The following is a 14,731-nucleotide window of genomic DNA, read 5'->3' as shown; positions in this document are numbered from 1 at the left end:
AAAAAAAATCTGATTTGGAAAACTATTAAGAATCATTGAAACGTATACAGAACAAAATGTCTCAAACATGTATTCCCTACATGTCTGTATTTTAATTCATATAATGTGGATTTGTATTTTTATAATTTTTTCTCTTCCTTATTTGTGGAATCCCTCTGGCTGTTCTGTTTCTGGGGTTTTGCATGTTACTGTTTAATAATAAATAAATAAAATAAAGGTATTTTTAAACGGCTGCATTGGTATAATTTAGTATAATTAAGGTACAGTCCTCTCCTTGGTTTTTGTCCAATCAAATGTACGATTAACCAAGAGGTTGTCTTTCTATGGGTGGATGATTGACATGTACATAGAGCAATGAGAGAAGGACACTCTTGAATTTTAAAGACCAATAGGGATGAAGATGTATGTACTGAATGTAGTTATTGGTCAGAATGAATTTAGACTGACACGTGTTTCAACCAATTGCCATCGAAACATTCCCCTTTGTTTTGAGTAGTTTATGGTTCTGTAAGTGGGTGGGTCAACCCTGCGTGCCAGATGTGCGTTCAGTTCGCTTGAACGTTTGCTACGTTACGTAACGGTTTGTACTTAACGACTCGTTTCCCCAAAACGTTCTTGTACGTTCTTGAACAGACTTTGAGGATCGTTTGCTCGCGTTTGGTGGGTGTGGCGAGGTGTGGCTTGAAGCAATGAGTGACGAATTTGCGAATTTAAAGGGCAGTGGCTATGCTGACAGCGTTCCCCAACCCTTCCCGACAACTGGTCGTTCAGTACGATCGTCACTAGTTACCACTCCCAGAAAGTCAGAAACCCCTCTTATTTCAACTATTTATCTTCCTATAATGTGATTTTAACCTGAACTCTAACCCTAAATTAAGAATGAAAAGCAATTGTATTTATTTATGAATTGTTTTGCTATAGTCACATGTTCCGTTCAATTGAACGTTCCAAACGTAAAAGCGTACTGAACGCAGCCCAGACAGCGGTGTGTTCAGAGCTGATGGCGGTGGTGGCGGGTAGCGGACCGCAGAACTGGCCGGTGGAGAGGAGGGGATAACGTAGCTTTTTTTAGTCCACAAGTTGTGAGATTGAAAATTAACTTCGACAAGGCTTGACCAGATTACATTCACTAAATTATTTGAAACTCCCCGGCTTTGATTTCTTTATCAAGCGGGTAGCTACGTTAGTGTAGGCCTCAAGCCTCGGATAAAGTTGTCGTCTGATCCTGGGATTGGGAATCCAAGAAAGATCTCTCACGCCAGTCCCATCTCGGACAATTGGGAATCCCTGTTCGGAAACTATTTGGGATCCATGCTTGGAAGAACAAGCTAGTGGCTTTATGAGTGGAGTAGTTTTTTTCTTTAAATGATTGTTTAAACGGCAGCTCCGGAGGCGTTGCTGCATATTGGCAAAGTTATTAAAGGGACGAGCTAACTAGTTAATCTATCCTACAGACAATGTTCCATTGCTGCTAGCTGATTTCGCAAAGGAATGCCGAATGGATGAATGGGCAACCGCTTGTAATGCTCGGATTTAAACAGCTGCTTGGTGATGACCTCAGTGTTACAAACAATTAGTTTCGTTAGTTAGCAACCCTGTAAATAAAAGACCATAGAGCACTCGAACAAACGTCGATTTTTATTTTGCTGTGCAGCCAGCAATCTGATTCATGGTGCGGACGGAGCACACACTCCGATGGCCAGGGTTGCAATGTATTGACATTACTGGTCAACAATTTAGTTGACCATTTGTGTTTCTTTCATCTGTTTTAATTACAGACGTGTTTTTTTTATCCTAGGACTTGTAGCTGAATCATAGGCTTATGTAATGTATGTATGCAGCCGTAAAGCTACATATCTGGCATCCTTGATTTGAAGAAACTTTGCACTACTTAAATAGTGGTGAGGCTATCCCAGGTTTGGAATGGGGAATACGGTTTCATGCTGCGTGTCGCCCGAGGAGAGCCCAAAGCTACCAAGGCAACCGGTGGACCGCAACGAAGACTACCAAATAATTACGGACGTGAGTGACGACACCGGCCCGTACCTGCAGCACATCAGCGACAGAGAAGTCCCTGACGGTAGGTATCACACACCCGAAAGCATAGCTAGGATTGGAAATATTTACAGAATGTGACTGGTTACGAGAAAGACAGAACCGGTAATGGTCTGTCCTGTGTTTGGTTGGTTTCCTCCAAATCTACATTCTCATTGGCTGTTGTAGTTGCAGCAGTAGAGATGCAGTACTAAAATATACAACATCCATTTAGTCTTTTTAACACACTCTTTCTCATACACCTCTGAGGCCTGTAGCCAACTGAATTACATGCAAATAAAGTTAGGTGATATGAGGCTATCAATTGGGAAGGAGGGGTATTTGATCTATAGCCCCCTGGTGTCCGGCCCCTCCCTCTCAGCAGGGTTTGATGTTGCTGGTTGTGTACAGCTTTAGACTACTGTTGATTTTAGGCCCTGCATGGTGTTACACTCCTGTGGTAAAACCACACACACACACACACTTCCTGCTGCAACACCAGGCATCGTGCACTCATCCATTCAGACCCCCATTGACTGAGAGCAGAGGAGCTCAGACTGTTGTTGCCACCATCATTAATCTCAGTGATAAGGGCATTCCACAGTACCAGCCCAACTAGTTCAGCCAAATCAAATTGTATGTCACACGCCGAATACAACAGGTGTAGACTTCACCGTGATATGCTTACTTACGAGCCCTCCCCAGCAATGCAAAGTTAAAGTATCAAACAAGGAAATGGTAAAACAATCAAATAAGACTATATACAAGGAGTACCAGTACTGAGTCAATGTGCAGGGGTACGAGGTAATATGTACATATAGGTAGGTGTAAAAGTGACTAGGCAATCATTAGTTGCCATACCAAGCCAGTCAATATGCTCTCAATGGTGCAGTTCTAGAAACTTTTAAGGATCTGGGGACCATGAGACATTTTTTCAGCCTCCTGAGGGGGAAGAGGTGTCGTCTTCAAATCAAATTTGATTGGTCGCATACATTTTTTGACGTGTTTGTTCGTAAAATTGCACGACTAAGAGCTCCTCTGCAAAAATGTCAATTAATGATAGATTTATTGAGTTATCTCAGAATAATTCTGACTTTTGAGGAAGTGTATACTGGCATACAGCGTCTCAAAATGGACAAACAGTACTATTGCCTCTCTACTTTTTCTTCTCGTTTTTCAAGCAAAAGTCTTTCAAGGAAATAATTGAGCACATTAGTTCGGTTGGGATAAGCGAGTTGGGATAAGCGAGTTGGGATAAGCGAGTTGGGATAAGCGCCAGCTGAACTGAAGCATGCTGACGCCTTAACATGCCAACCAGGCCTCGCCCACCCTTAGTGCTGCAAGGTATTCACCCGGCAGGAAGACTCCAGTCCAGGGAAAGGCCAGGGAGTGATTGATGGAGGTTGGTGGAGGGAGGAGAGTGGAGCTGTGTGGCTGGGGAGGGGAGCTGAGGCTCCATCTTATCTAGGCTGGAGTAATCCCATGATGTTGTCTGACCGACTCATCTTAGTGGCTCTGATAGGCTGAATAACTTTGTGTTGCACCATGGTTTGTGTTGTAAAAGACTACATGTTGACTAGTCTACCTGCTAGTCGCTGCCCTATGCTCTGTAAAGAACACACTGTTTGGTTCGGTAGCCTGTCTGCAGATGGGTTGGCATGACTACTCCCACTTCCTGTTTCTCAGCGTGCTGGCCAGTGTGGGAGGGGTGTAGAGTGAGGACTGTTTTCCAGAGACCCCAGACAAAGGTCTCCTTGTTGCCCCCACCCTGCCAGTCCCATACCACCATCCCCACAGCCTGAGTGGGCAGGGGGCACACGCTGCCAAGCCAACCCGGCTGGCCTCGCATCCCCCTGGCCCTGCCTGCCACGTCTGATCCAGACCAGGAGCACCCAATCCCAGACAGAGGTAGCTGTTAATGCGTTAGGGTAGGATGAGGCTGTCTAATAGCTCCACCTGACCATTGAGCCTGTAATGTGGTGTGGTTGCAAAGGAGGTCATCAGATTCATCTGCATCATTAGAATCTGACGCTCCTGCTGTCCAAGTGTGTTTTGTTACATAGCCTGGCTGCTGTACACACACGTACTCACTCATTCATTCATCTAACTGGGTAAAAGTAGGCCTGGGAATTGCCAAGGATCTCACAATACAATAGTATCACCATCCTTAACTGCTGATATGTAACAGTGTGGAAAAAGTCAAGGTCTCTGAATGCACTGTAGCTGTATCCATTTTCCCCATCACTAGGTACTGTAATGGCATGCATTCCTTCCAGGTACTGCAGCACAGGGATAGTTCTAATGGTTGTGTGACATCCTGCACCGTACGGTACATTATAGAACAGGTTGTGCTGATTGGTTGATATGCGGGAGTTGTGGGACAACTCCCACAAAATACAATTTCTTGTTAATGTCATAATTCTACTGTCTGTAGCCCAGGCAGGAAATTCATAAACATCATCTCACTCGTGGGGAGAGAGTCTACACATTTTTCCATTCTACTATTTGGTTTGCAACAGTTGGGGTTTATAAACCTAGCTGTCTGCCTCTAACCCGAGGCAACAATGTATCATTTTACAAATGCAAAGAGGCAAGCTAAGCATTGGCTGTCACCAATCGGCACCAGGAGAGCAGCTAGTTTTCCTAGTCCTGTGCTATCAACAGAAACATCACTGTTAACATCCCCAACTAGCTTGGTTAGCTCAGGCTCACCAACCATAAATTGTTGCCTATGTAGGCCTATTGGATATTTATTAAATTCATTATTGAAGTTCTTGTCTCATCATCATTGAGTCTCTGCTAGCTATCTACATGTCAATGACTTGTTTAGCATAGCAACGTTGAATGAATCGAAAGATTAGAACGAACGACTGGGTCAACAAGAGAAAATAACTAAGAAGACCAGCACGCTTGGGTTGCAAACTTTAGAATGTAAAAACAAATTTATGTTTTAAAATGTTTAATTAATATTTTCATAAATATGTTGGCAACATATAGCCTTCAAACCCTGGAATTATCATGTGATAACTTCGCCTCAGAACAGCCATTGTCGGGAGTTTCCATGATAATTCCCGGGTTCTCAGGCATTATTGTTTAGGTTCAGTAAGCTACAGGTCACTGATCTGTCTGTCAGGTCTCATTTTCCACTCACCAGCTTCAAGTCAACATACTCACCTCAGGGGAACTATGGTAGTTTACCCCCTAAACAGGCGGTTTTCTGGATCACCAACTTTCCAAGTCAGGTTCTTCTGTTTCTTAGTTGGTCATTACCCTTGTTGTCTACTTTGTTTCTAATGGTCAGTGGTGTCTTTGTGTTCCAGAACTGGCCCAGGAGTCCAACCCATCAGACCATGCCCGAGCCAGCACCATCTTCCTCTGCAAGTCCCAGACAGACAGTGAATGTAAGTACTCTACCCGGGTCACAACACATCACACAGGAGAAATGATCATGACGCCATGTCAGCCAATACGGCACAAATCTCAAACTCTCGTCTTACGCACTTTAGCTACTTGGTACAGTGGTAAACCAACCTTGTCTCTGCTCTAGCAAGTTATGTAGAGAGATGGTACTTAGGCTACTGGAAGTGACTGATATGGCTTTCTCATAAGCACAATGTGACTCAATACCATTCCTCATTATTTTCAACATGACAGTTTTGTCTGGGTCTGTAATGGCCTATTTTGTTTTTCCTTCCAGTGCGAGACAAGAGGAAAAGCAATCACATTAACCATGGTAGTCATGTAAGTATTTCAATACGAAGTTTTAATTTTGTGTTAACCAACAATAAATAATAAATTGTGTGAGCCTACTGTGTGGGCCTACTGTGTGGGTGTGCATGTGAGAATACATCTGTAATCTCATTTTCCTCGTAACTTGGGTCACGGGAGGATGGTCAATTTGTCATTTGGGTCTCGAGCTGAAACGGGTTTAAGAACCTCTGCTCTAGAGGACAACACCAAGCTCATGTATCTACAAATGCCACTCTGACCATCACACCTTATTGGTCAGCTCTTATAGGATGTAGCCCTTATACTGGTTGAAAAGGACAGATTGTTCCAATTTAGTGTCCCACAGTGGCTGTACAGTAACATGCTATACATGACGTCAGAGCTCAGTCTCCACTTCACAGCTCTCTGACAGCAGTTCTGAAATAGAACATCACACGACAGGAAGTTGCCCCCAATCCTTCCCTCAAATTGGGCAACTTTTGCATATTTTTGACTGTGAGTGAGCGGAAATGCTGTAAATTACGAGGACTCAATGTATTTTGAAAGATGAGAAGTTGAAGATTATAATCAATACTGCTTAGAGTCCAAATGTGCACTTCACATTTCCATATCATAAAACTCATGTGATATACAGTGTGAAGGTTCATGATCACTATGTTTGATGTATAGTTACAAGATGACATGGCGCTATACCCTGGATTGTCCTGAACAGAAAGAGACCATGTTGGTTGTATTGTGAAGAAAATGTGCAATATTTTTCTTATGTTGCACCTACCCCAAATTTTCTAAGAATTTTCTTATGTTGCTGATTGTATTCAGAGTATTTTTAGATTTCGTTATCAACAAATGTGTCGACAAGTACAGCAACTGTAAAATGCTCACCAAATCAACGGTGTAATGTTTTGGATTCAGTCTTGTCAGGTGAACTGTTGTTCTCACCTTTCCTCTAATCATTTCCCATAATCCCCAAATTGTTCTCTTTTAATTGTTGCCATGGTTATTCTTTTTTTATTTCACCTTTTATTTAACTAGGCAAGTTTGTTAAGAACAAATTCTTATTTACAATGACAGCCTACCCCGGCCAAACCCGGACGACGCTGGGCCAATTGTGCGCCGCCCTATGGGACTCTCAATCACGGCCAGATGTCATACAGCCTGGATTCGAACCAGGGACTGTAGTGACGCCACTTGCACTGAGATGCAGTCCCTTAGACAGCTGTGCCACTCGGGAGCCCATATGCTTTCCATAATTCTTCTGTAAGAAACATTTCAATTTAGCCCGTTCCATATAGGTCAATTCCCTCCCGTGTAAGTAGTTAAGCAGAGGGTTGGCCTGGGTTATGGCTGCCTTTTACACCAGCCTCTAATAATATAACTAGCTAAGTGCCAAGACCTTTGACCTGGTCAAATAAAAGGCAGGGCTGTGTTCCCCTTGCCTGCTACTATTCTGTGTATGTTCATGTAGCCTGTGCTTGAGTTGACCACAATAGAACAGGCTGTAACCGCTGTGGTGTCCTGTCAGCTAGAAGACTGACACAGATAAAGAGGAGACCTGGTGAATGTTTAGCGAGTGTTCACCCTCAACTCCACCTCATCTCATTCTCTCCCTATTATAGAGCAACGTCCCAGTTTAGCCACATTTCAAACCTTTTACCTTGGAAATAGTTCATGACCCAGGAGTGACTTATTGGTGATGTCATTATTTGGCTAAGGCCACCACAGGCTAACGTTAGCATCAATTACCTCAGAAGGATTGGGTTCAACAGGGCCCACATTAGCAGCGTCTGACTTCCATGTCACATATTTAATTTTGCAGACCTCTCCTGGCCCTCTCTCTAAGAAGTACAGTTCCTGTTCCACCATCTTTATAGATGACAGCACGGTCAGCCAGCCTAACTTGAAAAGCACAATTAAATGGTGGGTACCCACTACCTTCTTATATGCACACACAGGAAACCTTTTGTAGTTGAACTCTGGCCTAATGAATTGTGTCTGTCTTTGTTTTCCAGTGTTACATTAGCAATATACTACCACATTAAAAACAGGTGAGTGGCAGTGTTTTGACTTGTTCAGTCTGAGTATGCACAGGTATTATTTTAAATGGGGGGGGTCAGAAGGTGCCTTCGAGGCCTGGCAGAATGTCTGTATTGGACAGTATTTGGCTCGTAGTGGAGACGTTTCCTCTGTTCCTCTGTCTCTCTCAGGGACTCAGGCAGGTCACTGGACATTTTTGATGAGAAGATGCACCCCTTATCGGTGAGTGGTCGGTTCAATTTGACCATAATCCACTCAGGGTTTACAGGAAGTGAATAGCTGTTATGTGTTTACAGGAAGTGAATAGCTGTTATGTACTCCAAAGACCTGCTAATACAGGTTTACATCAAAACAGAGGTCTGCAGAAGATGTGGCAGTATTGGTTTCTCAGCCCTTGTCTACATCAATATCTGGCATCAGCCACCTTACTCACTCCCTTCTAGACCTTACGCTGCAACTTGATATACCCCATAGCCCAGCATAGCACATACCACTGCTCTTAGGTCCAACTTCAGCATAGCACATACCACTGCAGGGGGAATGAAGAAGTTAGTTTAGCTCTGGTAGGAAAGTCGATATAAAACCATTAGGAAATTGAGAAATTACTTAAATGTTTCCTTATCTTGTTGGGGGGGTAGTCTTTTATGTGCTATTCAAGACATGAATGTGTGTTTTGTGTTGTCTCTGGGCTGGTATGTGTTGTCTAACATTGTCTTCTCCCTGCAGAGAGAGCAGGTCCCTGACAACTACTCTGTTATGGACCCTGAGCACAAACTCATCTACCGCTTTGTCAGAACTCTGTTCAGCGCTGCACAGCTCACTGCAGAGTGTGCAATCGTCACCCTGGTGAGGAGTTCAGTCAGCAACCATCAAAACACATACAGTTGAAGTCAGAAGTTTACATACAACTTAGTGAAATGCATTTAAACTCAGTTTCACAATTCCTGACATTTAATCCTAGTAAAATTCCCTGTTTTAGGTCAGGTAGGATCACCACTTTATTATAAGAATGTGACATGTCAGAATAATAGTGATTTATTTAAGCTTTTATTTCTTTCATCACATTCCCAGTGGGTCAGAAGTTTACATACACTCAATTAGTATTTGGTAGCATTGCAGGTAGCCTTCCACAAGCTACTCACAATAAGTTGGGTGAATTTTGGCCCATTCCTCCTGACAGAGCTGGTGTAACTGAGTCAGGTTTGTAGGCCTCATTGCTCGCACACGCTTTTTCAGTTCTTCCCACAAATTTTCTATACGATTGAGGTCAGGGCTTTGTGATGGCTACTCCAATACCTTGACTTTGTTGTCCTTAAGCCATTTTGCCATGACTTTGGAAGTATGCTTGGGGTAATTGTCCAGTTGGAAGACCCATTTGCGACCAAGCTTTAACTTCCTGACTGATGTCTTGAGATGTTGCTTCAATATATCCACATCATTTTCCGTTCTCATGAAGCCATCTATTTTGTGAAGTGCACCAGTCCCTGAGTTTGAAGGTATGTCTTGAAATATATCCACAGGTACACCTCCAATTGACTCCAATATCAATTAGAAGCTTCTGATAGGCTAAAGCCATGACATCAATTCCTGGAATTTTCCAAGCTATTTAAAGGCACAGTCAACTTAGCGTATGTAAACTTCTGACACAGTGAATTATAAGTGGAATAACCTGTCTGTAAACAATTGTTGGAAAAGTTGCTTGTGTCATGCACAAAGTAGATGTCCTAACAAGAAATTTGTGGACTGGTTGAAAGCAAAAAAAATAGTTTTAACGACTTCAACCTAAGTGTATGTAAACTTCCGACTTCAACTGTATATGTATTGTAGCTCAGTTGGTAGAGCATGGCGCTTGTAATGCCAGGGTAATGGGTTTGATTCCTGGGACCACCCATACGTTAAATGTACGCACGCATGACTAAGTCACTTTGGATGAAAGCGTCTGCTAAATTATAATGTACTGTATCATTCACTAGGTGTTGTTGGGGTTGTATTAACCTACATGATACGCTAGAATACATCTGCACTAATGCACCACCGGGGGGCAGCAGAGTAATAGAAACCATTGACGAAGTACATTTAAAAAAATGTTTCTTTATTTAACTGGGCAAGTCGGTTGAGAACAAATTCTTATTTACAATGACGGCCTCCCCCGGCCAAACCCTACCCCGGCCAAACCCTACCCCAGCCAAACCCTAACCCGGACGACGCTGGGCCAATTGTGCGCCACCCTATGGGACTCCCAATCACAGCCGATTGGGATACGGCCTGGAATCGAACCAGGGTTTGTAGTGATGCCTCTAGCACTGAGATGCAGTGCCTTAAACCGCTGCGCCACTCAAGAGCCCAAGTGAACAGAGCCTAGTTTCAATTTAAACAGACAGTAGACCTGCATTTGATTAATACGATTGGTCCTAATATATCAAGCATTCCTTATTTCCTGGACTCCAACCATAACAAAGTACTATTTCTCACGTGTGTGTGTGTATAGGATAAATAATCAATACCATGCCCTTTTCCCTACTGGTTTTCTATGTTGGGCACATGGCATTTCTGAATGGAAATAACCAGCTCAGGTTTATCAAAGACCTCTAACCTCACCAGGTGTACCTGGAGCGTCTGCTGACCTACGCTGAGATAGACATCTGTCCCTGCAACTGGAAGCGTATCGTACTGGGAGCCATCCTGCTGGCGTCCAAGGTGTGGGACGACCAGGCCGTGTGGAACGTAGACTACTGCCAGATCCTCAAAGACATCACCGTGGAGGACATGTGAGTGGACAGGACACACACTCAAGATACACCTTTCTCACTATTGTGCCAACCTAAACCGTACTTTAATGTTCAGCTTCAGATATGTTATTTTCACTTTGAGTGCGGAGACTGGTTTGGTAGTGATTTGGAGGCTGGTTTGGTAGTGATTTGGAGGCTGGTTTGGTAGTGATTTGGAGGCTGGTTTGGTAGTGATTTGGAGGCTGGTTTGGTAGTGATTTGGAGGCTGGTTTGGTAGTGATTTGGAGGCTGGTTTGGTAGTGATTTGGAGGCTGGTTTGGTAGTGATTTGGAGGCTGGTTTGGTAGTGATTTGGAGGCTGGTTTGGTAGTGATTTGGAGGCTGGTTTGGTAGTGATTTGGAGGCTGGTTTGGTAGTGATTTGGAGGCTGGTTTGGTAGTGATTTGGAGGCTGGTTTGGTAGTGATTTGGAGGCTGGTTTGGTAGTGATTTGGAGGCTGGTTTGGTAGTGATTTGGAGGCTGGTTTGGTAGTGATTCATCATGTTTCAGGTGGAGAACAGATGTAGCCTGGAGGCTTCTTCCCTCCCTGGTCTGATAATCATTCATTGGGCTGTAGTATATAGACTGGTACAGTCTCTAGCCCTCATCAGGGCTGTGTGAGATGAAGACCCTGCTTTGGGCACCAAAGGAGTGAAGACTTGGCCCAGAGAGGGACATTGAGGGAGGCGGAGTACTGGTTGTATACATGATCTCCAAGCCATCAGTAGGCTGCTCCTTACTAAACTACTGGCTGAAATTCTAGTAGCTTTTAGAGTGGGCTGGAGTTGGCTGTTGTCTCTTAAGTTAGGTTGTTGTTGGAGTGTGTACATGTGTCAAATAAGGGGTGCTTATATTTGTCCTGTTTCACACATGACAGTGTATTATGAAATATAAATGGGGTTTTTTTCTGTTTTTTTTCATCTCCCAACTCCTCCTCAGACACCCTCAGAGTGGGGTCACGTCCAGGGTCAGCCATTATCAACGGCAACCTGGGAGAAATTGGGGTCAAGTGCCTTGCTCAAGGGCAGATCGACATTTAAAAAAAATATCTATATCTAGTCAGCTCTGGAATTCTAGCTACGGTTACCTGCCCAATACTCTGGGCTACCTGCCACCGTGTGTGTGAGCCCATGTCCCTCCCTCTCTTCTTTAGATTTGCAGTCTACTGTCATGTCTTTGTGAGCTGGGGAGTCTGGAGTGGCTCTCATCTCTCCTACATAATGGCAGTAGCCCTCACACACTCCATTAGTTGCCCTGGGAGACCAGCCTTCCAACACACACCCTCCAGCCACCCTGGCCCTCATGTCTCCTCTCCCACAAAGCATCCTGGATGTTGTCTCCGTGGTGACTGGCATGCAGCTCTTTTATTGTCATGGTGATAAGGATGATGAGGCGGAACTGTTCAGGAGAGACATGAAGTGAGCCGTATGGGTTTTCATTGTAGTTAGAATGAATAGGCCCTCAGTTGGTTGAGTTGTATTTTATTTTTTTATGTAATTCCTGTTTGTCCTTTTGGGTAATTACTTGGGAAAAATATATTAAATTTTTTAAAATAATAAACATTTGAATAAGATGGGTTGAATAGCAGTCCTGTAGACCTGTACCCTTCTCCTTGTTGCTGTAAGGGAAAGACAAGGTTTTGCTATTGGTTAGACTCTCGCCCTAGTCAGTGGTTGACGTTACCCCTATCGTTGATCTATTTGGCATTTCTCCCCCACTCATTGTCAGGGTTGATCCTAGATCTGTGCCTGAGAGCAACTTTTTGTTGTATTAGAAGTCTCTATTAACCCTGTTTAATCCGCTCTCCTTCCGTCAGGAACGAGATGGAGCGTCACTTCCTGGAACTTCTGCAGTTCAACATCAACGTCCCGGCCAGTGTTTATGCTAAGTACTACTTTGACCTGCGATCTCTGGCCGAGGACAACAACCTCCTCTTTCCCCTCGAGCCACTCAGCAACGAGAGGGCACAGAAACTGGAGGTATGGGGATGGTGGTGAAGGGGATGGTGGTGAAGGGGATGGTGGTGAAGGGGATGGTGGTGAAGGGGATGGTGGTGAAGGGGATGGTGGTGAAGGGGATGGTGGTGAAGGGGATGGTGGTGAAGGGGATGGTGGTGAAGGGGATGGTGGTGAAGGGGATGGTGGTGAAGGGGATGGTGGTGAAGGGGATGGTGGTGAAGGGGATGGTGGTGAAGGGGATGGTGGTGAAGGGGATGGTGGTGAAGGGGATGGTGGTGAAGGGGATGGTGGTGAAGGGGATGGTGGTGAAGGGGATGGTGGTGAAGGGGATGGTGGTGAAGGGGATGGTGGTGAAGGGGATGGTGGTGAAGGGGATGGTGGTGAAGGGGATGGTGGTGAAGGGTGGTGGGTATGGTGAAGGGTATGGTGGTGAAGGATGATGGTGAAGGGTGGTGGGTATGATGGTGAAGGGCGGTGAAGGGTATGGCGGTGAAGGGCGGTGAAGGGTATGGCGGTGAAGGGTATGGCGGAGTTTACAGGTAACAGAAAAGATGGCTGCTGAGACATGAATAGTCAAAAGGGAAGTGTTGTTCTTAACCAGTGCATCAGGTATAAAGCCAATGAGCCTGTGTATTGTGTTGTCCAGGCCATCTCCAGACTGTGTGAAGACAAGTACAAGGACCTGAGCCGAGCGGCCATGAGGAGGTCCTTCAGCGCTGACAACCTGGTGGGCATCCGCCGCTCCAACGCTGTGCTCTCATAGGCCAGCCACACTTCAGCGTTGTGCTCTCATTAGTCAGCGGCAAATCTGTCACTCCAACACTGCTCTCTCATAGGACAGCCACACTCCAACATTGTGCTCTCACTGGACAGACACAATGGTGGAGTTAATTTCGCATGGCCCTGCTCATTTTAGACTTGCATTGGTCCTTAAGTGAAAAGTCCACCCGCCTGGAGCACTGAGCCATGCAAAATTAACTCCACCAATATCTGACCTCTACAGCCCAACCAACACCCCAGGATACCTGCCACACACCTAGCCCCTCAGAGACTGGTCGAGGCAGCACCATAGGCCCCACCTGTCCTGTCCCAGACCCTAAGAGACTGGTCGAGGCAGCACCATAGGCCCCACCTGTCCTGTCCCAGACCCTAAGAGACTGGTCGAGGCAGCACCATAGGCCCCACCTGTCCTGTCCCAGACCCTAAGAGACTGGTCGAGGCAGCACCATAGGCCCCACCTGTCCCGTCCCAGACCCTAAGAGACTGGTCGAGGCAGCACCATAGGCCCCACCTGTCCCGTCCCAGACCCTAAGAGACTGGTCGAGGCAGCACCATAGGCCCCACCTGTCCCGTCCCAGACCCTAAGCGCAAAATAACTTCTTCACTACATAGAAAGAAGGGGAAAAAATACTTTTTTTTGGTGCTTACTATGTAGGCTACTAGCTGTGAAATGTACCTGTTTTTAAATGGAAAATCATTTGGAGATGGAGTATTTTAAATAAACACTAAACATGTAACAAATCATTGTCTTTCATTGGTGGAGATGAGAACATGTGGGAGCGCATTGTAAACATTTGACTTAAGACCTCAAATTACACATACTCAGAAACAGATTGGTCCACAGTTTAATTCTCTAGCAGTGAGAGCTAAATGAAATGAGAGCTGCATCTTCAGAAATATCTAGAAAAAAATCTTTCTTGCAAAATCTCAGCAATGAATTTGCCACATTGAATGTAGTACACACAAAGCTGCAGTCCAGACTACTGAAGGATGCCAACGCAGACGTACAGACCATTGAGTAGAACTCTCACACTGAACATCAGGAAACAGGCTAATAAATTAGACACTGGAACATTTACACACTAGTCTGGTTAGAAAAACTCTGAAGCACAGTAAAGTAGAAAGGCAGAAACCAGCAACTGGACAAGGTTTTAGTTCACCCAGAGTTAACCATGTTCTAGTCTAGCTGTCCACCAGTTCATCTTGTGAGAAGACAGTTTGTGCCTATGCCTGCTGGATACCTTTTGAACAGATATTTTGACCATTTTGTAAACGTCTGACTCAATGTGAGTACTGACGCGGTCATTGAAAATGTATACAGAGCCATAGGTGACGTGTCAGAGGGTTCAGTGCAGTTTACAGGGGATCGAAATCATCAAATCAAATTTATAAAGCCCTTCTTCCATCAGCTGATATCTCAAAGTGCTGT

At 44.7% G+C, this 14,731-nt stretch overlaps 1 protein-coding gene across 2 annotated transcripts; it reads left to right on the top strand.

The window, feature by feature from the left end:
* Positions 1-796: 796 nt before the first annotated feature.
* ccnyl1 (cyclin Y-like 1) lies at positions 797-14,043 on the top strand. 2 transcript variants are annotated; one of them, XM_031805854.1, is made up of 11 exons: positions 968-1,343; positions 1,799-2,080; positions 5,355-5,435; positions 5,732-5,775; positions 7,580-7,680; positions 7,773-7,808; positions 7,968-8,019; positions 8,524-8,643; positions 10,399-10,565; positions 12,381-12,543; positions 13,169-14,043. In XM_031805854.1, the coding sequence occupies exons 2-11, from the start codon at positions 1,924-1,926 to the stop codon at positions 13,283-13,285; spliced, it is 1,038 nt and encodes a 345-aa protein (XP_031661714.1). In that variant the 5' UTR covers positions 968-1,343; positions 1,799-1,923; the 3' UTR covers positions 13,286-14,043. The 2 variants fall into 2 exon arrangements, with proteins under 2 accessions (XP_020329429.1, XP_031661714.1); XM_020473840.2 differs by having other exon boundaries at positions 797-2,080.
* Positions 14,044-14,731: the final 688 nt, after the last annotated feature.

The sequence above is a fragment of the Oncorhynchus kisutch genome, linkage group LG26, assembly GCF_002021735.2.
Source record: "Oncorhynchus kisutch isolate 150728-3 linkage group LG26, Okis_V2, whole genome shotgun sequence".
Classification (NCBI taxonomy): domain Eukaryota; kingdom Metazoa; phylum Chordata; class Actinopteri; order Salmoniformes; family Salmonidae; genus Oncorhynchus; species Oncorhynchus kisutch.
This window is presented reverse-complemented; position numbering and strand designations above follow the sequence as displayed.

Bases quoted from the DNA above. Each gene is read 5' to 3' on its own strand.
- ccnyl1 (XM_020473840.2), top strand. From the start codon at position 1,924: ATGGGGAATACGGTTTCATGCTGCGTGTCGCCCGAGGAGAGCCCAAAG. The intron at 8,644-10,398 runs GTGAGGAGTTCA...TAACCTCACCAG, and splicing joins AGTGTGCAATCGTCACCCTG to GTGTACCTGGAGCGTCTGCT. The intron at 12,544-13,168 runs GTATGGGGATGG...TGTGTTGTCCAG, and splicing joins AGAGGGCACAGAAACTGGAG to GCCATCTCCAGACTGTGTGA.